General features: G+C 40.2%; 1 protein-coding gene across 3 annotated transcripts in view; it reads left to right on the forward strand.

Moving 5' to 3' along the window:
- The window catches only part of TUBGCP3 (tubulin gamma complex associated protein 3), a 108435-nt gene that overhangs the window by 75022 nt on the left and 6047 nt on the right, over window positions 1-27366 (forward strand). For 2 of the 3 annotated variants that reach the window (XM_050948097.1, XM_050948108.1), the window contains 7 exons: window positions 125-260; window positions 1075-1143; window positions 8271-8406; window positions 9092-9133; window positions 25095-25183; window positions 25337-25468; window positions 27116-27256. In XM_050948097.1, coding sequence (XP_050804054.1) covers window positions 125-260; window positions 1075-1143; window positions 8271-8406; window positions 9092-9133; window positions 25095-25183; window positions 25337-25468; window positions 27116-27256 — 745 coding nt within the window. The remainder of the gene's footprint in view (window positions 1-124; window positions 261-1074; window positions 1144-8270; window positions 8407-9091; window positions 9134-25094; window positions 25184-25336; window positions 25469-27115; window positions 27257-27366) is intronic. The other variant, XM_050948102.1, reaches the window with a different exon arrangement.

A 27366-nucleotide genomic window follows, 5' to 3' on the forward strand; every position in this document is an offset into this window, starting at 1 on the left:
TACAATTTGGAGAGAAATTTTTAAATGTTGTTGTACAAACTCACTGCATTTGCTACCATAATGCAAAGTAAATACTATACAATGTCATAAACTGTATATAATGACTTTATTTTGTAACCTCTAGGCCAGAGCTTGCCCGACCAGCTACCACTTTGTATCAGCATAATCTGACAGGAATCCTTGAAACAGCCGTCAGGGCAACTAATGCACAGTTTGATAATCCTGAGATCCTCAAACGGTTGGATGTTAGACTTCTGGAGGTATTCTGTGTCATTTCAGTTTCTGACATGAAAGTTATTTTCTGGGTATAAATATCTAAAATTAGCTCTTGGATCAGCATCAAGTGAACTTCTAGTCTCTCTTCATGCTGAGTCACATTCTTCTGTCCACTAAGGTTACCTGTATTGCTCACACAGCACAAACTGGCCTTACCCTCCCTGGAGATTCCCAGCAGAGAATTGCCTCTACTCATCTAATGTTAGAGTGAATCTTTGATGTAAAGCTGGTGGATGACACACAGCCTCCTTCTACACCAACAATTTCCTCCTCTCCCCACCCCACATGTGTAAGATTACCTCTGCCAAGTTTGATCCTCTGTTAATATAAGGTCCCTAACACTCGCAATATAAGAAAGAGAGAGAGTAGAGAGCGGTCTGCTGTTGTTTACACAGGGGCTGGTAGCCCAGAATCAGGGGGCTGAAATTAGCTCTTTCAGTCACCACTCTGAGAACAGAGGCAGAGTCTTTGTGTCACTGGTGGTATGGAATCATGAAGAAAATGAACAGTGAATATTTTCTGGGGAGCCTTGCATCAGAGATGCTTCTGTAAATTATAGGAGTTTAGTAGGGGAATGTGGTGCTTAGCCTCAAAAGATATCTAATCTACATGTTATTAAACCAACGAAACAAAGTTGTTGTATTTTTTTGTGAAAACTATCAATATAATATATATTGTTAGAAGCCCTTTTTGGCAAACGTAACTGCTTTTTCATAGTTCTTGGGGGAACAGTAAACAAGATTTCAGCAATGTGCAGACTTTGGTACGTGACTAAATGTAGCATATTTTTTCATATAGGTATCTCCTGGTGATACTGGATGGGATGTCTTCAGTCTAGACTATCATGTGGATGGGCCAATTGCAACGGTAAGGCTTTATCTTGTAGTTTGTGTGGATTTCTCAGATATCCATTTAGATTGCTAAATGCTTTGTTATTAAAATAGACTTTTTACTCTAGAAATGGATGATTAAAGAGATTATTTGGCATGTCAGATGCACCCATTGTATTAACAGTTCAACCAAAATCTCAATTTCTCTAAATTATTAATGACTGCTAAAATGCTACAGTTAAAACATTCATTACTTAAAATAAATAATTCATTTGTTCCAGCAAGATTTTAGCAAGTACTTAATAAATGGATTGTTCATTTTCTGCCATTATTTCTAGACTATAGCAACTAATTTGGGATAATTTGCAAGAAAGTGTAAAATATGTTTAGGGGAATCTATTTGTACTAGTTAAATTTGATATGTAGTATTCATTAAAACTGATGAGAAAATAGTTGCACTATTGTTCAAAATGCTTTTACCGTATGTAAAAAATTTCAGTGGTTTTTTTTTTTTTTCTCTTTTTAAGAAGAGGTCTCAGTGACCAGCAGAAGGTATTTTACATGGTTGTATAGTTAGAGAAAGGAGAAAAATACCTCTCTGGGCCTCTAATTTGTTCATCCATTCTCACATTACTCATCCATATACACTTTTTTTCTTCAAACCATCTCCCTTAATTTAATTTTCACCATTTGCCATTACTGTTTGGAGAAACATGGTGCAATTCTCAGTTGTGGTGAAATGACTTTCAACAATAATACAGACGCTTTCTATGTATCTGTTTTTTTCACTTTTACAGTTCCTGGTAAAGAAACAAAAATTTACATAACTTTTTACCATTCAAAGAGGTAGTTACAAAAAGGTAGACAGCTGAGCAAGTAATTAAACACATAGAATGTACGTAACATAATTGATTTAAACGGGATGTAAAAAAGGAATATTATATTCATTGTAAATTTAAATGCTGCTACTTAGAAATAATGGGATCAAATATTTTAAGTTCATCAGTTGCCAGTGAAACATATGACTGCTTGTTTGTTAAACGTTAAAATTATTGACTAAAATACCTTTTGAAAAAATTAAGTTCTTATCCCTACCAGCCCCTGCTACTTCATCCAGAGTAAAATCTCTAGATTCCAGTGGGTTCCTTTTAACATACACAGAAATGTGGTCTCTTTTCCTGGAACTTTTGATTGTCTACACTGCTGTTTATCCCTCATGCATCAGCCAGGATGCAGGCTCCTCCACAAATGCACCATAGTTCCCATGTCTGCAGCTCTTTTGCTATTCTAGAATAGCTCATTGAGTAGAGGAGGAAAATTGGGTGTGAGGGGTTTGAGGTGTACAGCTGTCCACTAGAAACTAGGTTTGGTGAAGGGCTGTGTGCTTCATGCTCTCAAGCAAAGTGATATTTTTAGGAACAAGTGTAGAAAAATTAGCATCTTTTTATGAAGGATTAAAGTCTCAGTGGATCCTGAGTTTGTTTTTTACTGAGCACTTTGAACAAAATGTCACTTCATTTTTAAATTACACTGGTCTACAATTTTTGAGAAGTCGTCTGCTTCAGAGATAAAATGTGCTGTTTATTATGTATTTTGATGTGCTGAATTCAAATATGACAATTAAAACAACTGATTGGCTACTGTTTCTAAGATATTTAAGTTTTTACATTTTGTCTATGTATATTGTGTAGATAGTAGAGTTTTAATCATAAATTGTAAACCTAGGTCTTTTCATGTGTTTATGGTTGCTTTACATGATAATATTTCCTGTTATAATAATAATACCTGTCCTGTTTATGTAACACTTTAAAAATCAGCAAAAGGGTTATATAAATAAAATGTATTATGAAACAAAAGGCAAAAAACTATGATGTACATAGTTTAGTCCTATTCAGTGTCTGCTTGGCGCTTCTTGGCTTGTCTCTTGTATTCATTAAATGGAGCATCTCTTGTCACTGTCCAGCAATAGTCTGCAAGCATTGATGGGCTCCATTTGCCCTGATAGCCTGCCAGCAGATTCCACTGCTGTAGTCTGGAGCCCAACAGCTCTGCCTTACTCTTGGGTAGTTCCAAATCCTTGACAAGGTCATTCAGTTCACCTTGTGTTATGAGGTGTAGTTCAGAGGAGGAGGATGGGAGAAAATGTGGGTCCTGTGACATTGATGGTTCAGGACCAGAAGTTTCATCCTCTTCCTCTTCCTCGTCTGACTCAAGTGAGAATGATTCTGGTGCATCAGGAACCAGCAGTCCTTCTCCGTGGGGTACTGGGCGTATAGCTGTTGGAATGTTTGGATAATGCACAGTCCACTTTTTCTTCTTTGACACACCTTTCCCAACTGGAGGCACCATGCAGAAGTAACAATTGCTGGTATGATCTGTTGGCTCTCTCCAAATCATTGGCACTGCAAAAGGCAGATTTCCTTTTCCTGTTCAACCACTGGTGAAGATTTCTTGCACAAGTGTTACAGCATATGTGTGGGGCCCACCTCTTGTCCTGATCTCCAATTTTGCAGCCAAAATGAAGGTGATAGGCTTTCTTAACCATAGTGGTTAGACTACGCTTTTGTGATGCAAAAGTCACTTCACCACAAACATAGCAGAAGTTATCTGCACTGCTCATACAAGTACGAGGCATCTCTGCTCACTTTGGCTAAACAGAAATGTGTCCTTTTGCAAAATCAAACACTGACAAAGAGAGCATGACACTGTATGATTTCTAGAGCTAATATAGGGCAATTTGTTCAGCAGAGTGATGTAAGCTTCATTATGATTGCATCATCCATGACTTCTAGGAATAACATGATGCAATTCATGTCCTGTATGACGCAATAGCAGCTTCAGATTGCATCATTCATTGTTTTGCCTAAAAAGCAAGTACTGTCCAAACCCAGTCATAGATTTATTCATAGATCCAGTCAAAGATGTATTTTAGTCATTTCTGGTTTAAATTGAGATTCCTTCCCTTTATAACTCACTTATCCTCTGCCATTCCCAAGTCAAGGTTCGTATATACTGACCCAATAGCATATCTTGAAAACTAGAGCCAATCAACAATTTTAAGCATCATTTTCATTCTCAGTGACCCAGAATTAGTAAAGTTGGACTACATTTATTTCAGAAGCATTTTGGCTTTAGAGCAGTGTTACAGGGAAGCCTGCCAGCAAGCCTTTGGGAGACCATTGAAGGTCACATTTGAAGAGGAATATTAAAACTCCACATGAATAGCAAAAGAAATACTGAGCACTTCTAGGAGAGTGCTGGGCATCCTTAACTCCCAGTTATCTTATTGGGAATTGAAAGGTATTCATAACCTCCCAAGAACAAGAAGTGCTTTCTGATCTGACAGATCCCAAGTGTTTATAATGAGAATAGTGATGGAACCATAATGAAAATGGAGGTTTATGGTCCTGCTATAAATTGAAAATGGCAAGAGCATCCTTAGAAATATAGGAAATTTTTTAAGTGATGTAACTTACTATCATACAGTAATCTGTAAATCTAATGTATAGAAACCCATATAACATTTAATGCATTTATATATCTTATTCCTAATCAAATCAAGAGCATAACAATATAGTAATGTTAATCTTTGTTCATGTATGTCTTAAAGTGTGTTTATAGAAGCCTCTTCACTGTTGCAAATGTAAAACTCAAAATACATATGGTGTAAGCATGTCCAGTGTAGGTGTATGCTCTGGATAAGTGAAAATGCTACATTTCTGCAGTTCAAAGTGTTAGTGTTAGTACCGGGGTCGGCAGCCTTTCAGAAGTGCTGTGCCGAGTCTTCATTTATTCACTCTAATTTAAGGTTTCGTGTGCCAGTAATACATTTTAATGTTTTCAGAAGTCTTTCTATGAGTCTATAATATATAACTAAAGTGTTGTTGTATGTAAAGTAAATAAGATTTTTAAAATGTTTAAGAAGCTTCATTTAAATTAAAATGCAGAGCCCCTTGGACTGGTGGCCAGGACCCAGGCAGTGTGAGTGCCACTGAAAATCAGCTTGCGTGCTGCCTTTGGCACACATGCCATAGGTTACCTACCCCTGTGTTAGTACTTGGAAAGCTTGCAGTTGCTATGTCAGTTAACAAGAGGAAAATGCTTTAGACAAGCACTGTGTGTTGCTCAGGAATGCATTAGAAAATATCTCTGCTAGTACTTCAGATCTCTGTATACATAAGACTTTTATTCTTAATGGACTATAGTTCAACTATATTTTAGTGTGTGTGTGTGTGTGTGTGTGTGTGTGTGTGAGAGAGAGAGAGAGAGAGATTTTCTCCTCTTGCATCTGCAGATAAAGCAGTTGAGATTAAGCAAAAAGGATGGCTTAGCACTCCAGTGTCCATAGACCAGCCTAGACAGTTGGTACAGATAGTAATACTAGGAGATGGAGATGGGAGGGAGCAAAGTTCTTATGACATGTCTGTCCCTATAAAGAGGGTATCTGGCCAATCCTGCTTAATTGTTTTCCTGTCTCAAACAGGTGGACAGAACCAAGCAAGAGGGCTAGACTTGGGCTTTTGGGCCCAGATTTTCCAAATAGCATATGCACAATTACCAGGATTGCACATTCAGTTGTGGTAAATAGACATACGACATTTGAGCATGTGCATTTCTGAAATCTGGGTCTTAGTATTTTTTTGTCTATTATTTTTTTCTTGTGGTGATTCCTCCTGTGACAATTCTCAAAGTACCCAGGACTTTGCATCACCTTGTTACCACCCCTGTGTCGGGGCTCCAGTGTGAGGGAAACCTGCTTGTGCCTTCCTTGTGCTCTACTGACATCATCAGCCTGTTATCCACCTAAGCAGTCTCCTCTGGGCTATGCCTTCCTTTGGCTTGCAGGTTAACAGGTGTACCCCAGTTGCTGCGTTCCTTTGAAGCATTCTCCTGTAGTATCCAGCCCCTTCTCCACTGAACACTCAGAAATACTGGGCCTGCTGCCCCCAAGCGAACAACATACACACCAGCCTGTTTGATTCAACTCAGGATTAGCTCCCTGTATAATACCACAACACTAAGATATAGTATTGTTTTCACTATAAATAAGTTTGCCATCAAAGATTCAAGAAACGGTGAGTAGCGTTAGTGGAAACAAAAGGGTTACATACAAAACAAAAGTATAACAAGCTTTCTAGAGGCTAAACATAACCTTCCTTAGCTTAGCCTGTTATCTCACCCCAAATGTCCTTTATAGTGTTTCAACCAAGGCTGGTTGTGATCCAACTTTCATGAATGTAATCACACTGCCCAATTACTTTCTTTAGGTGCAGGATAAAGGGGTGTGTTCCTTGCCTTTTCTTTATACTCCCCCAAAGTTTATTGTTTGTACTCAGTCAGGATAACCCTCTGTGGCTTATTCTCTGGTGTGTTGCCCCTCTGTTGACTTCATATGTAAATGACTCTCCATTGTGGTAGCTTACAATGCTTAATTTACATGCCAGCAGAGATCTTCACTTTTCTGTCAGAAAATCCATTTGTCAACTGTACATTAAAACATATTTTCAGTATATATACGTAACCCCTTACATAGCATCTGTACATACATCTCACAACGCTATTAACAACCATTGCGATCCTGGCTTTCGTATAAGATCCCATGTGCCATTCTTTGGTGACCCAGAATGTACATAACAGAATCAGGATATTCTTGTAACCACCTTGCCGTTGGCATTGAGGGGTTCATGGGCTGCACATCCCACTCCCAGGTGCTGTTTTTTTTTTTTGTTTGTTTGGTTTTGACAGGGTTAGGAAGAGTAGGTGCTTCATAATGAACTCCATAATGAAGGAGGCCTCAGCCCTCCTTCCTGAAGAATGGTCACAGTTCAGTCTGTCTCCCCCCTCCCCCCCCCAGCTCTCCTTCCTGGAGCTGGGTTATCATCCAAACAGCCCTTTACTCTGTGGAGGAGCCATTCTCTCTTTCTCTCTCCAGCACTCACCTGCAGCTGTTTCCTCAAGCCAGGCACCCGTGCTTCTGTCCTGCCTAGCCTTCCCATCTATCTTAGATGGTTTGTTACAGGCTCCCACTTGAGCTTCTCCCTCTCCCACATTCTTTTCCCTAATTAGAGGCTTGATTGGTCACCTGATCCATTTGTCACAGAATCTTCATTCCTCTCACCTGGAAAATGAATTAAGCTTGTCGTAGGTGGCCTTAGATGCTTCTCCCATTAAGGGGCCAGCCATCCTGAGACGTGGTCCTTAGGAATATTTGAGAGAGTCTCAACATTTAAACTTTTTTTGTGGCAGCTATCTGCTTTATGATGAGTATATAGGGAAACTTTTATGCTCTTAATGCAGGGATATGTTGGGATAGGCTTAATCATTGCTTTTTCCTGTTGTCTTTCCCAAGATGGGTTCCCTTTCCCACTTGACTCAGCCTGTTTCTCTTCCTGTCCTGTCCACCCCAATGAAGTAAGAGAAAAATATCTTCATACATTGAAAGAGCTCTGTGTATATCCGAAAAGAGGTCTGGAAGTTACTTATTCAGATCAGCTCTTGCTCTCTCTTTGAGGGTGTTAAGAAAGTCTAACGGGTTAAAAGGAATCAGTGTCTTATTTGTATTGACAACCATAGGGAAAGTTACACAGTCCAGTGTAAAGAAACTCTGTCATTATTTAAGGCTTGTTCCATTGTTGGGGTTGTCTGGGACTGAAAAGGGATGTTTCAGTCTTAGTGCTCTAGAGCCCACCTGGGCAGCCTTAGACATACATCATTGCTGACTTGACATTGTAGTCTGTAAACTGCCTTGAGGCAGTTTCTGCACACTATAGAAAATCTTTTTTTCTGCTATTCACCCTGCACCACAGCCTATGACTATTGTGGCACAGAGTGATCCTGGAGACTTGCCTGATCACTTGGTTTTGAGAAGTCCTCCGCTGCCAGTCCAGACTTTGACTTTATTTTAGTGAAGTGGAACCTTTTACTGTATTTTTTTTTCTGATTCAGCTTTTATAATGGTGTTTTGCTTATTGCTGGGGCAGTTGATGACTGAGCCAAATCAGCTCCCTGCATAGAGGGAATAACCTCCCTAGAGCTTTGGATTTATTTCCTGGTAAAACCTGTATACATTGCTTGGGTTAGCATAGAAAGATTTAAAGAAACCAAACAAACAGATAATAAATCTGGTAATTTTATTTTATGCTGCTATATTGATTTTATTTGCAGGTATTTACACGAGAGTGCATGAGCCACTATCTAAGGGTGTTTAACTTCCTATGGCGAGCAAAGCGGATGGAATATATTCTCACAGACATATGGAAAGGACATATGTGCAATGCAAAGCTCCTGAAATGTATGCCAGGTAGGGAAAAACAAAATGGATAATGTATTAATTGGTATTTAAATGCAATTTAGTTAAAATTGTACACCAGGGAAAAATCCAGCTAGTAGAGATAAAGAATTTATAAATAAGACATTTCTGAGTAGGTGGCAACAAAATGTTTTATTATTTAACTTGATTAAGAAATTTGATTGAAGAAGAAATGGCATGATAGTTGGGAATGGAAAGTCTATCCTATGACTTTTTTGTATTGCTGCTTGTTGATCTTCAGTCATTGAATTATTGTAGCATTGAGAACTTCTTAGGCTTTTGTTCACTTTCTTTCTATTTTTTTCAGGGGAGGGAAAAGACGAAAATCAGTGCAGATGTTTTTAAAAGATACATCAAAACTGCATGACCTCAGTCAGAAGTAGCTAAACTCTGCCTACATGTATATTTTTAAAAAGATCTCACAATCAAGAAAGATATATAATTAATGTTTTAATCAATTTTGCAGAATACATTAAATCATTTATTTTGTATTTTGACAGTAGTGTTCGCTACAGTCTGGCAGTTATTAAATGGCTAAACCTTTTATATAATAAGATCCCAGTCCTGTGAGGGACAACATTAAGGTGGACAGCTACACCCATGCAAAGCTTGATTGGCTTCAGTAGGGTTTCATGTGGGCAGTTTTATTCTCACATTGTCGATTTATATATTATAGGCACAGTGCTGATATCTGAAATAGCTTTTCACATATTCATAGGTTAGTGCATTTTAATTAAAAAAACTAAAAATTTTTAAATATCTTCCTTAGTTGTGTAGTAGATAAGATAGTGTTCTGCTTATTGTCCAGAGCAAAAGCAAATTTCGTTCAATAACTTGGAACTGTATTTGAAAGAAAATCTTGTTGTAGGCTAAAACTGAAATTAAATACTCAATTGCACTTCCATACATGGTGATAACTTTAACATGGAGCATTTAAGAGCATAAAGCCAATATACTTTGTCTAAATGAGAGCACAAGAGGCAGTGGGTGGAGGTTTTGTTCAGTTATAAATGTTCTTTGAGGTTGTTTTTGTAGTTGTAACACAAGGAAAATAAATTAAGGTAACCAATATTGATAGTTTTCATTGTTTTATGTAATAAGTACTTTTTTAAAAAAAGCATAGAAAGCATAAAACAACATAAGTATTGAGCTACAAACACAAATTAATTTTTGTTACAAATTTTATTTTTTCCTAATTAAATTTCTACTGGTTTCGATTACAATAAGCTAAATGGGGCAGAGCCCTTGTCTTCACAGCTATCAGCAAAGCTACTAACACACTGTTAGTGCTATACATGTAATAACTTCGTATTGTAATCTGTAACTTGGATCCATGAACCTCTTGGCTGACAAAATCTTGCAGAGGAAATTGGGTCCATTATTATTAGAAACCGTGCCTTCCTGAAAAAAGGCATAATCTCCTAACTTTGTTAGGCCCGGGATTCTCAAAGTTCATTGCACCATGACCCGCTTCTGACAACAAAAATTGTTACATGACGCCAAAAGGGGGTACCAAAGCCTGAACCAAGGGCTGATCCCCGCTTCCCCGGGTGGTAGGGGGAAGCCAAAGCCCGAGTCCCACCATCCTGGGCGAGGAGGCTAAAGCAGAAGCCCAAGGACTTTAGCCCCAGCAGGGAGCCTGTAACCTGAGTTGAAACCCTCGGGCTTTGACCCTGGGCAGTGGGGCTTGAGCTTCAGCTTGGGCCTTGAGCGGTGGGGCTCAGGCTTCAGCTCCGGCCTTGGGCCCCAGCCAGGCTAAGTCAACCCTGGTGACCCCTTAAAATGGGGTCACGACCCACTTTGGGGTCATGACCCACAGTTTGAGAACAGCTATCTTAGGCCCATCCTCAGAAAAACATCTGCTGCTCGTGGAGATATTGCCAGTTATTGGTTTCTAATTTTTCCTTTTTTGATGAAGGGTATGACAAAATATTTCTCCTATATTCATAGTCTTCTCTTTTCTTTGCTGTTTTTTTTCTAATTCTCTCTAATGTTTTTTGCCACCTGCTACCACCTGTTCTCCCCATTTCCTTTGTTCCCCTCAGCTTGTCTCTTCCCCATAGTGCTTTTTTTCTCCTCTTGCTTCTCTGTTCCACATGTTCTTCATGGTGTTCCACTCCCCAGCTAAAGGGAGTAGCTATAGTTGAAAGTAGCAAGCCTCTCTGAATCACCCTTCAGAGCTTAGTAGTTTCCCTGCCTTACTCCACTCCATTGCTAGGATTAAAGCGGAATAAAGGAAGGGAGGAGGTGCAGAGCTGCCAGGGTAGGAGTGAAATTAGAAAGCTCTGAAGCATACTAGCACTAACAAAAGTCACAACAACTTGTTGCCTTCCAATTCAGCTGCTCTTCCCAGCTGGGATTGTGGTAGTATAGGTGAACAGACTGGGTGGTAGAGAAGTGTCCATATAATTGTATTGGCCTAGTCTTTACCTCCCTCTTCCCCCAGCTCCCCTGAATCTTCACGTTTGATTTATATTGGTCAAGATGGCTACTACTATCCTATGGTGTGGGAAAGTAACACATGGAATGTCACACGTGGGTTATGATACACATCCTATTAACAATGAGAACTCTGCAATTCTTGGCTACAGTCGGGTGAGATAATGATGGCATTTCACCCTCTGTTTCCTCACTTCATTGGCTTTTCAGAAATATTAACACAAGGGTCGGCAACCTGCAGCACGCGTACCAAAGGCGGCACGCAAGCTGATTTTTAGTGGCACTCTGCTGCCAGCTGGAGTCCTGGCCACCGCCCTGCTCAGCCCACGGCCGGTCTGGATTACAAAACCCCAGACCAGCAGCGGGATGAGCTGCTCAGCCCGCTGCTGGTCTGGGGTTCCAGCTTCCGGCCCCTTGTCAGCTGAGATCCCGGCCGCTGGCCCTGCTCAGCCCGCTGCCAGCCAGGATGGATGGAACCTGGCTGTCAGCAGGCTGAGAAGGGCTGGCGGTCGGGACCCCAGACTGGCAGCAGACTGGGCAGCTCAGCCCATTGCTGGTCTGGAGTTCCGTCTGCCACCCGCACTGCTGGTCTGGCATGCGAAACCTTTTACTGGCACATGAAACCTTAAATTAATGAAGACTTGGCACACCACTTCTCAAAGGTGCCTACCCCTGTATTAACACATACTTTTATCTATTAGGGCAGCACTCTCTGGAACTTTACACTATTTCCATATCAATCTAAAATTGGAAGCTGTAACTTTTAAGTGGCTTGAGAGCTATAGACTCTTCATGTCAGGATTGTACCCAAATGTATTTGTGTGGCCTTGAGGTAAGGAATTACCTGAGCCTGTATGATGAGCACTTTTCACATGCATGAAAGTGGAGTGAAGTCACTCCACTTATCGCAATGAGTATAGTGAGGAGAATTCTCCAATAAAACATAGATGAAGATGAAGATGAATCTGACAGATGCTTTCTTGTTGTCTGCACCCCACATTTGAAAAGCCAGGACTTATCTCCTGCTTCTATAAGATTGTTTAGAAATATTTTTTAGGATATATTGCAGAATGCGCTCTGGATTAATGAGAATTGGTTCAGTTGCACCTGGCATAAAAACATTGATGGAGATATTGCATTCATTATATTTCCATCTTATGCGAATGGTACCAAAAGTAGTGGTAGGGCAACACAAGTTCTAAAATAAAATCAAGTTGTTCCATCTTCTGAGTAGACAGACTTGTCCAATTCTTTGTAATTCCAGGAACTACAGAAAGGCTGGACTGAGACATTGACAGATTTATGGTCAGAGTCTTGATCTGTACTAAACTCCTATGAAATTTTTGCTTCCCCACTGTCCTAGCAGTAGCAAAATAGGATGCAAGGTTAACAATAAACCATACATACACAACGTTACCATTTCGTCAAGCACCCTAACACTGGATCAAAATTAAGATAATTATGCTGTATTGAGTACTCAGTGCTGGTACAGCAGGACTCAACAAACTCAGTTGGTAGAGCCCTGCAAATTCGTGGATATCCACTTTTATATCCACAGACCATGTTTGCAGATCAGATAGGGATACAAATTTTATATCTGTGCAGGGCTTTATCAATGGGACATTCAAGATTATAGATTTCCATCTGTAAAGTCTGTAGGTGAGAGATCATTGCACTCTTGATTTAATTTATGTTGAAATACTGAAGCAATGTAGGTGCCGTGAAATGATGTCTGGGAAGGTCAGGTAATATCCAACCTGGAACATGATATTAATAGAGAGAGGTCTCGCAAAAAGGGCATACAATTATATCAATGAATTAACACTTGTATAGGAGTTCAAAGGGTTCCATTTGCAGTGATTGTTGGTCACAACTTGGCAGAGCTATTCCATATGATGAACATAACTTTTTCCTCTTCCTCTGCCTCAGTGTAATAAATTGAGAGATGCATCGTAGAGTCTAAAACTGTTCAATCTTAAATCTTCCAGTTCTTCCCCCCAACTCCCACCCTCCACAAGTATGTACATTACACTAACTTATGCTCTCAGAAGCTCCCCTTAGACTTACTTCAGATGCATCTCTATTACTAGTTTTTAACTTGTATCTTATTTTACATATTGCCTCCTGTCCCTTCAGTAAAGTGAAGTCTGATTTGGTGGCAATGCATGTGCTGAGGGGCTGGAAGAGGAGTGTAGCAAGCAAGGCAATGAACAAGAGGTGCAAGAATGGTTATATTAAAGTAGGTGGCTATCTACTTTAACTCCTAACTTCTTCCAGTTCTTTGGTTTGTAAATTACTTTGCCACTTTCAATACATCTTGAATACATCAGTTTAAGTAGGTCTAACTTGACACCTACTTACATTCCCTCTTAATTTGACCTGTGGGTTATGCGCTTGCAAAATCAGAAGTAACACTAAAGCCCTGGTTTGTATTAATTAACAGCAAAACTAAGGGTTATGTGGAAAACTTACCTTAATCTTTTATGCTTGGGTGGAATTGTTGGGTTATGTTTTACATTTTTGTGTGCTGGAATACTTGGGGATTCTAGTTCATGCCAAAGATGGAGTTCTGGCTACAGTCTTACTCTGAACTACTACTGTTTCACTGCATGTGTTCAGTGGTAAATGTAGACTATTAAAAAAAACCTTTTTTTGTCTTATTCAGATTAATATCAGCCTCTTGTGGCTATTTTTACAATGTCTAGTCCAAAGATGTATGTAATAAACCTGTTTTTAATCATCCAAACTACAAAGTTGAAATTCTAGAAACGGCCTTTAGAGGGCAGTAGAGAATTACAAATGGTTTTTAGCAGAGTGTGTTTCCCATCTACAGAGCCAAAGAACTTTTTGTTTTATTTGGATTGTTTGCACAATATAGTCTAGTTTTCTTGTCTAATTTTACAGAAGATGGTACTTGTTAGTCTGATTTTAGTTCATTGCTGCTTTGGCATAGTGTTGTGTTCTGCTTTCTCTGATTTTTTGCATGTGTGTGAAATATAAAATAATACTCAATCCAGAGAAGATGAAAGTGATGTTTGTTTGAGAGAGACAGCTGGCAGGGATCCATATTTGCCCCTCTCTGGTTGGTTGGTTTTGCTTTTGCTTTTCATTTGTGGGGCAGGTGAACAATCTAGAAGTCTGGTTGGACTTCTAGCTGTTAAAAGAGCACATATCAGCTGTGGCCAGAACAGCTTTATTTCATCTGTTTACAGCCAGGAAGCTGCCATTTTTTTCAGAAAAGAATGGACTAGTCACACTTTTGTCACTTCTAGAATAAACCACTGTACTGTGCTCTGTGTGGCTAGATCTTGAATCTATTCAGAAGTTTAAAGCTGATTTTGAATTTGTCAGTGCTCTTTTTATAGTGTACATCTTTCTGGGAGCACACGATAGCAGTGTTGTTTGGATCCATACTGGCTACCTACTAAGTATTGGATAAATTTTTTTTTTTTTTTTTTTTTTTTTTACTGATTTTGGTCTAGCCCTAAATAGACTGGTACCTATGTGTCCAATCACCTCTCTCCCCATGGTTTGCAGTTACTGTTGTGAGCAGTGGAGGTATCTCAGTTGGAGCTCCACTCATATAAGAGTGAGGGAGACATCTGGTGGGGGGTTCTCCTTGAGGGCCATTCCATTTTCCAATTTGCTTCTCCCCCTCCTGCCTCCCATCTGATCCAAGGCCCATGTGTGTATTCTGTCTTTGAGACACTGGGAGATCACAAAGAGAGGATATATATAGTAGCAGCTCGGTTATGGATGTATTGATTATTGGACAAAATGAGATTACTGAAAGAGTCTGGGTTTTTTAATTGTGTTAAAATATATGAAGGATTGCCTAGAACAAGGGATAGGTGCTTCTTTGTATGTAATAAAAGTTGGGTGTAAACAAAGCTGTATAATAATACTATGAGAGAGAAGCATGTATGCTACAGTGTAAAGATTTTTGTCAGTATGCTGGCCACATGCTTGTTACTGGCAAAGGTATAAGGGACTTATACATGCCAGTGAGGACTTTCTCTCAGTCATAGAAAAGCCAAATACAAATAGAGAATTTTTAGAAAAAAATTAACTTTATTTTTAGGGTTTTTTCAAACTGCCCCCCCACCCCCCACACATACCTGCACCATACACCTGAAAAGGCAGGCTATATTATCATGTATCCAACTGTACAAGATTTAGAAAGGGGAACTGGATTATAACTAAGTATAGAAATCTCTGCAATTTATGTAATGTAGCTTTCCTATACAAAGTGTTGAAATGGTAAGGTTCCCATACCTTTGTACCTATGTGGAACTTGAACTGCCCAGATATTTGTTGGAAAAGTAATATGGCAAATACAAAATCTCCAGAAAGTTCTTGGAATGCGTTGAGGACAACTTCTTGTTTCAGGAAGTTAAGGAAGTAGCCACAGGGCAGCCATGTTAGACTTGATTCTGACTAACAGGGAGGAATTGGTTGCAAATATGAAGGTGGAAGCAGTTTAGGTTAAAGTGATCATGAAATGATAGATTTTATGATTCTAAGGAAAGGAAAGAGTGAGAGCTCCAGTATAAGAACAATAGAATTCAAAAAAGAGACTTTAACAAACTCAGAGAGCTGGTAGGTAAGGTCTTTTAGGAAGAAAATCTAAGGTATAAAGGAGTTCAGGAGAGCTGGCGATTTTCTCAGAGACAATACTAAAGGCACAATAGCAAACTAGCCTGATGTGAAGGAAAGATAGGAAGAAAGAAGCCAATATGGCTCCATCAGGAGTTCTTTAATGACCTGAAAATCAAAAAGGAATCCTACAAAAGTAGAAACATGTCAACTTGCTAAGCATGAATACCAAAGAATAACAGAAGCATGTAGGGACAGAATCAGAAAGGCTGAGGCAAAAAATGAATTACACCTAACAAAAGATATCCAAGGCAATAAGAAAAGGCTTTATAAATACATTGGGAGCAAGAGAGAGAGATGAGAGAATGTGTAGGCCCTCCCTGCTTGGTGGGGAAGGAGAGCTAATAACAGATGACATCAAAAGGGCTGAGGTATTCAATGCATATTTTGCTTTAGTGTTCACTTAAAAAGGTAAATTTTGACCATATACTTAACACAATTAATATTAACAGCAAGGAGGAAGGAACACAAGTGAAATAGAGAAGAGAACAGGTTAAAGAATATTTAGATAGGTTAGGTGTAGTCAAGTTGGCAGGGTCTGATGAAATTCACGTTAGAGTATGTAAGGAACTAGCTGAAGCAATCTTGGAACCATTAGTGATTATCTTTGAGAACTCATGGGGGAACTGGAGAAGGTAAATATAGTAACTATCTTTAAAATGGAGAGCAAAGACGACCTTGGAGATTATAGACCAATCAGCCTGACTTGGACACCCAGCAAGATTTGGAACAAATTATTAACTAATCAGTTTGTAAGCACCTAAAGAATAATAGGGTAATAAGTAATAGCCAATATGGATTTGTCAAGAACAAATTATTCCAGACCAACCTAATTTTTTTCTTTGACAGGGTTACTGGACTAGTGGAGAGGGAGGAGGAAAGCTGTTGACTTGAGAGATCTTGATTTTTAGTAAGGCTTGCTAGTTTCATACGGAAACTAGGGAAATATGTTCTAGATGAAGTTACTGTAGGGTGGATGTGTAGTTGATTGAAAGACCATACTTAGAGTAGTTATCAGTGATTTGCTGTCAAACTGGGAGGATGTATCTAGTGGGGTGACTCAAGGGTCTGTCCTGGGTCCAGTCCTTTTCTCCAACGCTTTTAGCAATAATTTGGATAATGGACTGGAGAGTATGCTTATAGAGTTTGCAGATGACTCCAAGCTGGGAGGGAGGTTCTGGCATTTGGAGGACAAGTTAGATTTCAAAATAACTTCGATAAATAGAAGAATTAGGCTTAAATCAATAAATACAGTAGAAGGGAAAAATCAAATGCGCAAATACAAAAATGTGAAACGATTCAGCAGTAGTACTGCTGAAAGGGATCTGGGGGTTATAATGGATGACAAATTATATATGAGCCAACAACCATGTATTGCAGTTGTGAAAAAGACTAATAATTCTGGGGCATATTAAAAGGAGAGTCGTATGTAAGACAGAGGAGGTAATTGTCCCACTCTGCTCAGCACTGGCGTGACCTCAGCTGAAGTACTGTGTCCAGTTTTGGGTGCCATGTTTTAGGAAAGATGTGGATAAATTGGAGAGTCCAGAGGAAAGCAACAAAAATGATAGGTCAGGTTTTCTAAGCCTTTTTATGTTGAAAGGCTAATCAACTGGGTATGTCTAGTTTTGAAAGAAAACAATTGAGTGGGGACCTACTAATCTTCAAATGTGTTAAGGGCTGTTATAAAGAGGATGATGATCAGTTATTCATCTCCGCTGAAGAAATAAAAGGCTTAATCTGCAGCTGGGGAGATTTAGGTTAGCAGGTAAACATTTCTAATTATGAGGACAGTTAAGTACTCAAGGGAGGTTGTGGAATCCATATCATTGGAGGTTTCTGGGAACAGGTTGGACAAATATCTGTCAGGGATTGTCTGGGCATACTTGTTCCTTCCTCAGCATAGGGAGCTGAACAACATGACTTCTCAAAGTCACTTCAACCCTACGTTTCTTTGATTCTGTCTACCAACTCTAGAAGCATATGTTGTATCTCACTAGAGAGCTGGAACTTCCTCTTTTAATTAATGATTTCTAGGCTCCATCATGAAGACTAGCTGTTACTGGTACGAGACTGAATATTGATGGTCCTAGGCCTTGTGCCAAGATGACTTTTCAGGAAGATTCCATGTTTGGAGTGAAAGGCAGGAGAATAGCAAAAGTCTTTTTTTTTTTTCCTCAGGTTTTTTTTGTTTTGTTTTTGTTTTGATGTTGGCTGTTTGACGGAACTCAGTTTTGGAGCAAGTCCTGGTTGGAGGAAATTGTTTCACTAGTTTTTGAAGCAGGGAGGTAGCGGCTGGAGTTCCCTTTCACTCCCTGAGCCTGCCCAGAACTGCGCTGTCCCTGGTGCTGGTCTCCTGCTCTGGAGACAAACCTTCCCCCATGAAGGTCTGGGACAGACAGCCTGCTGCTATTCTGGGCAGCCTTTATATATAGCCCAGCTGAGCCCTGATTATATCTCCAATCACAGCCCTGATTGACTCTCAGTAAGCCCGTTCCTGATTGGCTGCCGGCCTGCGCAGCCTCTCTGGCCTCCTCTAGCCCCCTCTCACATGGGGGTGGGGCAGGCGCCCCACCACACTCTTATATATATTAGGATTTTCTAAAAGACATCTTTTCTAAATCTATGGGTTACAATGTATAGGATGTTCCTACTCAGTAGATGCTATTTTTTTCCTATTAGGTCTTCAGTAACTTTGATCACTTAGAGTGCTGTGAAACACATTGGCTTAATCTAAATCAATAATTACGTTGAGTCTGTCAAGTCCTTTTCCTTTGGCCTTCCCAGGATGCCCTTTCTTTCTTGTCTCTCTTGGGTTGCAAGTCCCTCAGGATAAGAACCACCTTCCTTTTGTCTTGTACCGTGCTGGTGTTTAGTGATCTGTTTAACAATTCTCAGAAGATTTTGGAAAAGACCCAGAAGGCCCTAAAGGAATGAAATCGTGGCTTAAAAATGTGTGCATATGGCTGGTAGCAAAATATACTGGAGTTTTAGTCAGACCTCTGCCATTGGCTGCCCTTTATGTATTTCTAGAATAGTATCACTTTTGGTGTCTAAGTGCTACACTCAGCAATATAGAGTCACACAACACTGTCCATAAATGGCATCGCAATGTGTTCTTCTGTTTGTCTCTACCTGATTTGCCAAAGCTTTCTTTACCATGTCTTTTGATTTTTGGGATTATTTTACTTTTGTAAGTGTAAGTAATTCCTTGTCTTCACGTATGGCAGGTAGAATGTGACAGGTGGGTTTTGTAACATACTCTCTAAAACGTGACAGAGTCCTGTGGCACCTTATAGACTAACAGACGTATTGGTGCATAAGCTTTCACCCATGACTCTTTGTCGCTTTTTACAGATCCAGACTAACATGGCTACCCCTCTGATACTCTCTAAAATAATCTTTGGTACAGTTTTAACTTGCTTGGTAGGTTGTTCCATAGTTAGGTACCCTTGACTGAGAGTGCCTTATTTTCAGTTCTCTCAAACTTTGGTCTTGGCTTTGTTAGATGCATTGTTCCAGAAGAGTGCAGCTGTCTTGGGAGGGTAATGGATGGAGAGTCGTTCTTTAATGTAGCCCAGTCCTGACCCACTGTGGCCCTTAAAGATTAAGAGGGTAAAACCTTAAACTGACACCAGAAGCAAACTGAAAGCCAGTGGAGAGTGCAGTATATATTTTCCCAACAATTTGCCCTGGTGTGGAGATGTGCTGTTGTGTTGTCCATCTTCAGCTTTAGACGCAATGTATTATAATCCAGTCTGGGAGATTCACAGTGCATCAACTTCTATGGCCAGATCATCATCCAAGAGAAAGAAGTGTGTTTCCTTAAAAAGCTGCAGAGGGAAGATATAGTATTAAGAATTTGCTCTAACATAGTGAGCTACTAATACTTAGCTATCTCTTTCAGCATCTATTCCCTATGATATGGGTAAATATCAGTATCCTCAATTTACAGATGGAGACCCTCATGGTTGGAGAAGGTAAATGACATGTCCCTTGTCATACACAGTCTGTGCTGGAACTCCGATACTGTCTTCCAGCATAATGCCTATTCCCATAGGTCGGAGTGCTGCCCACACTGACTCTAACTTGGAGCATAGAGGTCACAGAAGTACTGTTGGATTCCAGGTCTGCAGGAGAAACGTCAAACAATAACACGTCTAATCAATAAACTTTAAGCCCATAGAACATAAGTAGACACTCGGACACCTGGCCGCAGCACTCGTCCATCCCACTCTCTCCATTTCCTTCTCTATGAAATGGCACTTCACAGTCACTTACCTACCCTAGTTACCTCTTGCTTAGTGAAAAGCTGATGCTCTATTTTGTCATTCTCATTTTTTGGTTTGAGGGAGCAAGAATGCAGATAACATATAAACAGCCTTTTTAAAATGTATTACAAAGAAAAAAGTTAAAATTGACGGGAAAGCTAGAAAAATCTTAAGTAGTTCTTAAATTTTCTTTTTACTGGGAAGAAGCCCACTGTTTTCTGTCAAATCCTTTACCCTGGGAGCCTTTCTTACCCTCCCAGTCTTTGTGATAAGTTTCTTGTAGATAAAAATTGGATTATTCTCCTTAATGTTTAAAATTCAATCCAAATTAATCCTGCTCTTAATCTCAGAAATTTACACAGACATAGGAGGAATAGATATAAAAATGAACACAACGCGGGAATAGCAAAGTGAGGAAAATAGGAGTCTGTTTATTGGCAGGCTTTGAACTTACCTAATGTGGGGTTCATGGCTTTGCAGCTGACTTCAACATTCACAGCTTTGGTCCTTTGGCTGAAACAGTTATCACCTTCATCAATTCATAGACAATCTGCCCAAGTAGCTTTAGGAGGAGTTGAAATCCATAATGGCAGAGGGTCAACTGACTGCCTCTACCTCGGACTTGCGGGTCGTGGAGATTGTAAGCAAGTTTCAATCCCTTCCCAGGGTTCACCCCAGCCTCATTCCTTTTCAGGGACCTGTCTCTCATAAGAGACTGTTAGAACAAGATGCAGACTCCCTTCAGTTGTACTGGGATCAGTGGCAAACATGCCCTTAGTGTTCTGAACTTTCTGATTCCAAGGAACAAAGGGGGCTGGCTCTGCATCCCGGACCTTAAACATATCAACACCATCTGCTGTTTACAATTCAGGTTGGTAACTCTCGTCTCCATAATCCATTTTTTAGATCTGTAGGACTGATTCATGGACTCAGCCTGCAAGATACTTACTTGCATATATCAATCCACCCAGCTCACAGAAAGTACCTCAGATTTCTAATAGGAACATCCCACTACTAGTTCAGGATTGGATCTTGCCCTTTGGTCTTTCTGTGGCACCGAGAGATTTCATCAAGTGTCTGGCAGGTAATGGTCTGGCAGTTCATCCAAGGAGACAAGAAATCCAGGTCTATGCGCACCTTGACAACTGGTTGTTTTAAGGAAGATGACCACAACAAGTGACCAGCTTGTTTTCATGTAATTGTAAAGCTTTACTTTGCTAGGTCTCAAAGTCAATAGACAGGAATCCACATTAACTCTGACTTGGAGCATACAGTTCACAGGAGCACTATTGGATTCCAGATCTGCAGTTTCCTCTCTCAGAAAACCGAAAGGATTCCACTTCAGGCTTTCTCATCTCAATACTACCCCTCCTTATTACAACAGCATAATCCAGATAGCCCAGAAGAAAAGTCCCAAACATGTAGTCCATTTCTAAGGTCCTTCATTTTCAGTTTTTACTGAAAAAATCTCGGGTTTTACAAAAGCCATTATTTTTTTTACTGATTTTTTTCTCCTGAATTTTATACCACTGAAATACTGATGTTTTAAGAAAATCTAATGCATTACATTAAGTAAATGTGTTTTGTTAATAATTTAGTCTAAGTATAAATGCAAGGCTGTGTTAAAGTAAGGCAATATAATGGAAGACACACATTCAAGTATACTGTTAATATACAGTTCACGAAGTAAACCATAGCCTTAAACTGCTTTTATTTTCAATACTCTTACTTTTCATTGTTGCTTTTTTCCTGCCCTTGCATCCCCCGGATTTAACCCTAACATTTACACAGAAAAAGTTGAAGTTTAAACAAAATAAAAACTGAAAATGAAGGGCCTTATTCATTTTTCACCCTAATGCAAGCAGTCATTAAAACTCAAGACATCTCATCCCTTGATTCTCTACATACCACATGCCAGTGCCTTCAACCGTGTCTGGACTCTCAGTCCTCTCCTGTCTTTGTACCAGGACTGCAACACCACTCTTTCCATTGGGAAGCTCCACAGCCTCTCTCCTGGGAGCATCTTTGCCATGCCATGCCTAGTATCTTCCTCCATATCTAGGCTCTTTGTCTGTCCTCTTCCATTGGTCTTCCAGGACAGCCATTCCAGTTAGAATGCAACACCGCTCTTCCCACCAGGAAGACCCACAGGCTCCTTACTGGGAGAGCATCCCTCACTCCCCCTGACCCTTTCATGGTTCATCTTGGTCCGGCTCTCTGGCCCTGGAGCTGATAGCAAGTAAACTCCTCCTCTGCTCCCCTGCCTTCAGCATTCTTTTGCCCTTGACTCCAACTCTCTGGCTTGGAGCCAACGGGCAAGTCTGCTGCTGCTTCTCCCTTCAGCTTTCCAGATTGGGGATGCCAGCCAGCAAACCCTTCTAGCTGCTCTCTTTGCCTTTTGTCTTCCACCAGCAAACACTTTCTGCTTCCTCCTGAGACCTTCTCTAGTCCCCCTTGTCTCTGATAGCTCTCACCTGTCCTTCCTGAATGAGCCAGTCTGCTCTGACTCAGTGGAACTCTGTCTCACTAAGTGTGTCTGTTATCCTTTGTAGCTGTTTAGGTGCTGCCTTGTCCTCTTACTTGGCCAAACGAGAGCACCTGCTCTGGCACAAAGGAGCTCGATGTATTTCATTTTTTGGGGCCAGCTACTCTCTATGACAGCATTCCTGCCTCTTCTTTAGGAATCCCCAGAACAAGTGCTGACAGACAATTCCACAGCTGAACATCATGTCAACAGGCAAGGGGGAGCATGATCATCCCCACTCTGTCATGAAGCTGTATGTCTATGGAATTGGTGCATTCTGAACCAAATCACGCTGGAGACTCTGCACCTTCCTGGCCTTCAGGTCAACAACCATAAGTGGTCTCTCAAAACTTTTGCAAAAACGGGATTCCCAAAAGTAGACCAGTTGGCAACAGACCAGAACACGCAGTAGCAGACATTCTGTTCCAGTGGGGCTTCAAGTCCAGGCTCCGTGACAGACTCCTTCCTTATCCCTTGGACACCAGGATTGGTGTATGCCTCTTTACCAATCCCCATGGTACTGGGGGGCTTGAGGAAACTGAGACTAGATGCAAGATCCACAGTTATTGTAGTGTAACTAGCTGTTCTTTCTTAGTGATGGTCTACACAGATTCCATTCTTTGTGGCTACCAGGCACGTTGTCTGATTGCTTTGAAGTGGGTAATAGGGTCCTACCTAAACAATTGACTGCCAGACAGCCCTACCAGAACTGACATCCAACATGGAAGCCTCTGCTGAGAAATAGTGTTGCGTAAGTGTGTGGATCAAGTTCCACATAGCTGCTCTACAAAGTTCAGCTATGACTGTTCCTCACACAGCCCTATTAATACTATATTATGATCCCAAGAATGAAGGGACTCCAGTACTGGGAGAAAAACCATGCATGAGGCCTTTGAGGAGTCTTGCCATTGCAGAGTGAGAAAACAGTGTGACCCTAGTGAGGGGTGCGTGTAACAGTGCTAGATCCGGGTGTAGGATCAAACTGTCGTTCTGGGAGACTGTGTCGGGCAGGAATGGGTAGTAAGGTGATCAGACGCTGTATTGAGAGGTTCACCAGATCCATATACCAGAACTGCATGACTCATGCTGAGGGTATTGTAATCATGCTTCTCTGAGATGTGTTGTCCAGGTGGATTGTATAATCTGCCCTCCTTTCCCTGCTACTGTGGAGTTCTACTCCTGTGGGATTTTGTATTGGTGAAGGAAATGAGGCACGCAGGTACAGCTCCAATAGGCAGTGCTGGCCAAAAGAATCTGATCTCACACTTGTGACAACACATCTTGAAGAACCACCATTACTGTGGGGTAAGTAACCATTCTTTCCTTCCTGTCTGGGAGGTTGGATTCTTCCTTAATATGCAACACATCTGTTTGGGCTGGAGGCTGGCAACAGGAATTTCCCCAGAGTGACCACGCTTATCAGCCTACAAATTATATAAACAGACAAACTGAATATACCTGTTTGTCTCGTCTCTTTATGCTCCCACATATTTTGGTCACGGGGGGTTGGAGGTTTGGGAAGCAAATTGATACAATATGTATTAAAAACACAAAGTAGCAGAAGCAGCCATTTCATATAAAACTAGTTGATTAATTCTGGCTCCACATCCTTGTTTGAGCACTTTGTTGCTTTTATAGCTTTATTTAGTCACCATCCATAAAATAGATGAGATGTAACAGTTAGTGTTTGATTAAACACTTTTAGTGTTTTTAACTGGACAGTAAAATCAAGCTATCTTTTTTTTTTTCCCCTCGTTGCCATTTAAAGAAGAAAATAGTGTCACGTTTGTTCCCTCTGAGGCTTTTCTGGTGACTATTCATTTAAAAGATTTGTTTTTTATTTGACTCCTCACATGCATTAATGTAATGTAATGTGCTGGGAGTAGCTTATGTACAAAGAAGTTAAGAGTGAAGAGCCAGAGGTGGTACTCATCGGTAGACCTTCAAATTTTGTGATGGTTTTATAAGCTCACAAAGTGGTGGTGGTGTTTTTTGTTGCCCACCCACCACAATCTGAATTTGTCCTTAACCCATTTCAAAGTTTCATATTTTTCTTGGGTGGCAAGACCACCTTGTGGTTAATGAAATGTCATTTCTTTAATCTATCACATTACTTATATAATCCCATTAGTGTAGTAGCTGAGCATCTCAGTCTTTTATGTATTTTATTCTCACATCTACCTGGCATGGTAGAGAGGTGCTATTATCCCTATTTTTACAGATGGACAACTGAGGCAGTGAGACACTTAGTGATTTGGTCATGCAGGAAGTTTGTAGTGGAGCAGAGAGTTGAACCCATGACTCCTTAGTTCCAGGCTAGTGCACTAAACACTGGACCATCCTTCTCTTTTGCCTCAAAATATGTGAGAGAGCGCAAATATTTCATGCACAGTATGCAGAAGAATTTAAGAACAAACAAACAAAAAACCACCACAAGGAGAGTAAGTGTTTGTTCGAGACATTGAGATGTAAGATTTTCATATTTAAATATTGCATGCAGTTACAATGCATTTCTTTCTGTCTTTTGGATTTGAGAAGCAAAAGGCTTTTACATACTGCAAAGCCATAAAACACTATATGATTAGACATCTGGTTCCTTGTTTGTCTTGCATTGCATAGAAATTCATTAGAGAAAGATCCTTACCCAAGTATTGCTAATTAATATTAAAGCTAGTGATGAAGACTGTCTTGCTATAGCGTACTTAGTATGTTGGATAAAACAATATTAATACACCGGCTTGTGTGTGTCTGTCTTTGTTTTAACATATAAACTCTGGATTTCTTTACAGAGCTTTCTGGGGTGCTGCATCAGTGCCACGTTCTGGCATCAGAAATGGTCCATTTCATTCATCAAATGCAGTATTACATTACATTTGAGGTACACTTTATCCATCTAATTTATTACTGCTAAAAAGGGAGAATATCACATTTAATAACGAAGGTGACTTATGTATCTTCTATTTAGAGTAGAAGAGTAACTATATAATCTATCAAATATAAAACAGCTCAGCCCTGGATCCTTGTTTTCTAGGTACTTGAATGTTCATGGGATGAGCTCTGGAACAAGGTCCAACAAGCACAGGACTTAGATCACATCATCGCTGCTCACGAAGTTTTCTTGGACACAATCATCTCTCGCTGTTTGTTGGATAGCGACTCCAGAGTAAGCCTTTTTCTTTGTATAAAATAATAGTTATGTTATGTCAGCTCATGCTTAAATGATGATAAAAATATTTTTTTCTATATATTACAGTAGCACCTAGAGTTCTCCCCCTGGAATCAGAGCCTTATTGGACTAGGTGCTGTACACAATCCATACACTGAATCCTCTTCTCCAGCGACCCCTTCCTTTAAGTGACTTCCTCTGCTCACATGGCTTCCACCAACTCTAGGCTGATGGCTCAAATCTTCCACCCCACCTCTAATTTGTCTGCCTCTGTCCAGTCCTATATCTCAGCCTGTCTAACATCTCCAGGATGTCTTGCCATCAACTTAAACTTCGCAGGGCCAAAACTGAACTCTTTGTGGCCCCCGCCAACTCTGCCTTTCTGTGTCACTGATCACAGGATTGAGTGACAAGAATGAAGATAGTGTCCATGGAGTATCCTTTAACTCCCACTCCAGCATCATTCTGACCATGTCTGACACACACAGCTTTGAGGCCCTCCACTACCATCTCCCCTACACTAAATACAAGCTTCTGATTAGACCTCGTTTGGAAAAAAGGGAAGACGTAAATTAAGTCCATAAATATTTACATGCTCTGTATCTTACCACATTTTTCCACATGCTGGTTCCCATCTCTGTTGCATATTTGTCCACTTCTCTCACAAGAATCTTCACACCTTCCTCTGTGCCTCCTTTTTATGTGTGGAATACCCTCTGCAGACTAGAATGTGAAAGCACTACCCTCTCCTCTTTCAGATACCTTCTTACGACTTGTTCTTCCATGATGCTTATGGGAATCTGCCAAGAGATAACTACTAGATAGATAGCCAGTACAGACTTTAGATGTTTCTTATCTTTTTGATCTATGTAAATCCCTGTTCTCGTTACCATTGCCCTCATTTCCTCTCATATTTATTTCAGTGGTGTAATCCACCCACTTTTTGCATCTTGCCTTGATTATATTGTAAACACTTTGGGGTGGGTACCATATTGTTTTGTATAACACATATCGCACTGGGAGCCTTCAAACACTACTGTAATACAAATAATTATTTCCTTGATGGGCCAATTAGCCATAAAAGCTGCTTTTGAATTGGAAAAGGGCAATAGCAGAGCAAAGCGCTTTATGTTAAAAAATCAGTTGTTTTACACAGCTAGTAGGAGCTGTACAACTAGTAAGAATTTTAAAAGAATCCTTTAGAAGAACCAAGAGGAACTGCAAAATGTTCTCGCTTTCCTTCTTTCCAGACTTTCTGTAGCGGTAACATAATTTATTTTGGACCTAGGGGTGGACTGTTGACCACCTGTTTTACTCCACTCCTTCCCTTAATGTTCTTAACCATTGTGATAATCTTCAGATAGAAAAGTGGGTCACTTGACTTGCATTTGGGGTGCATATGCAGGCACAGTGCTTGAGATGACGCATGTTGCTATTGCAATGTGGACTGGCCCTTTTTGGTTCCAGTAAGAAGTGTATTAATGTTTCTCCTGAATCTGGGTTTTCTGCATAGTTGTGGTCTAGGTTACGAATTTGCTTCCGGCTAAATAATTCTTTAGAATCTCAACAAATGTAACAGTAGCTTTAAAATCCTCTTTATATCCAAATTTTTCTTTTTTTTACCCTTTCTGAATCTTCTCACAGACACTACTTAACCAGCTTCGAGCCATTTTTGATCAAATCATTGAGCTTCAGAGTGCTCAAGATGTAATGTACAGAGCTGCTTTGGAGGAGCTGCAGCTGAGGTTGCAGTTTGAAGAGAAAAAGAAGCAGCGTGAACTTGAGGTACAGTAAGACTGGCAGTGCAATGTATTATGGGTAAGGCTAAGATATTATCACGGTTATTTTTAGTAAAGATCACGGACATGTCACAGGCAATAAACAAAAATACACGG

Source organism: Gopherus flavomarginatus, chromosome 1 (genome assembly GCF_025201925.1).
Source record: "Gopherus flavomarginatus isolate rGopFla2 chromosome 1, rGopFla2.mat.asm, whole genome shotgun sequence".
In the NCBI taxonomy this organism is placed as follows: Eukaryota; Metazoa; Chordata; order Testudines; family Testudinidae; genus Gopherus; species Gopherus flavomarginatus.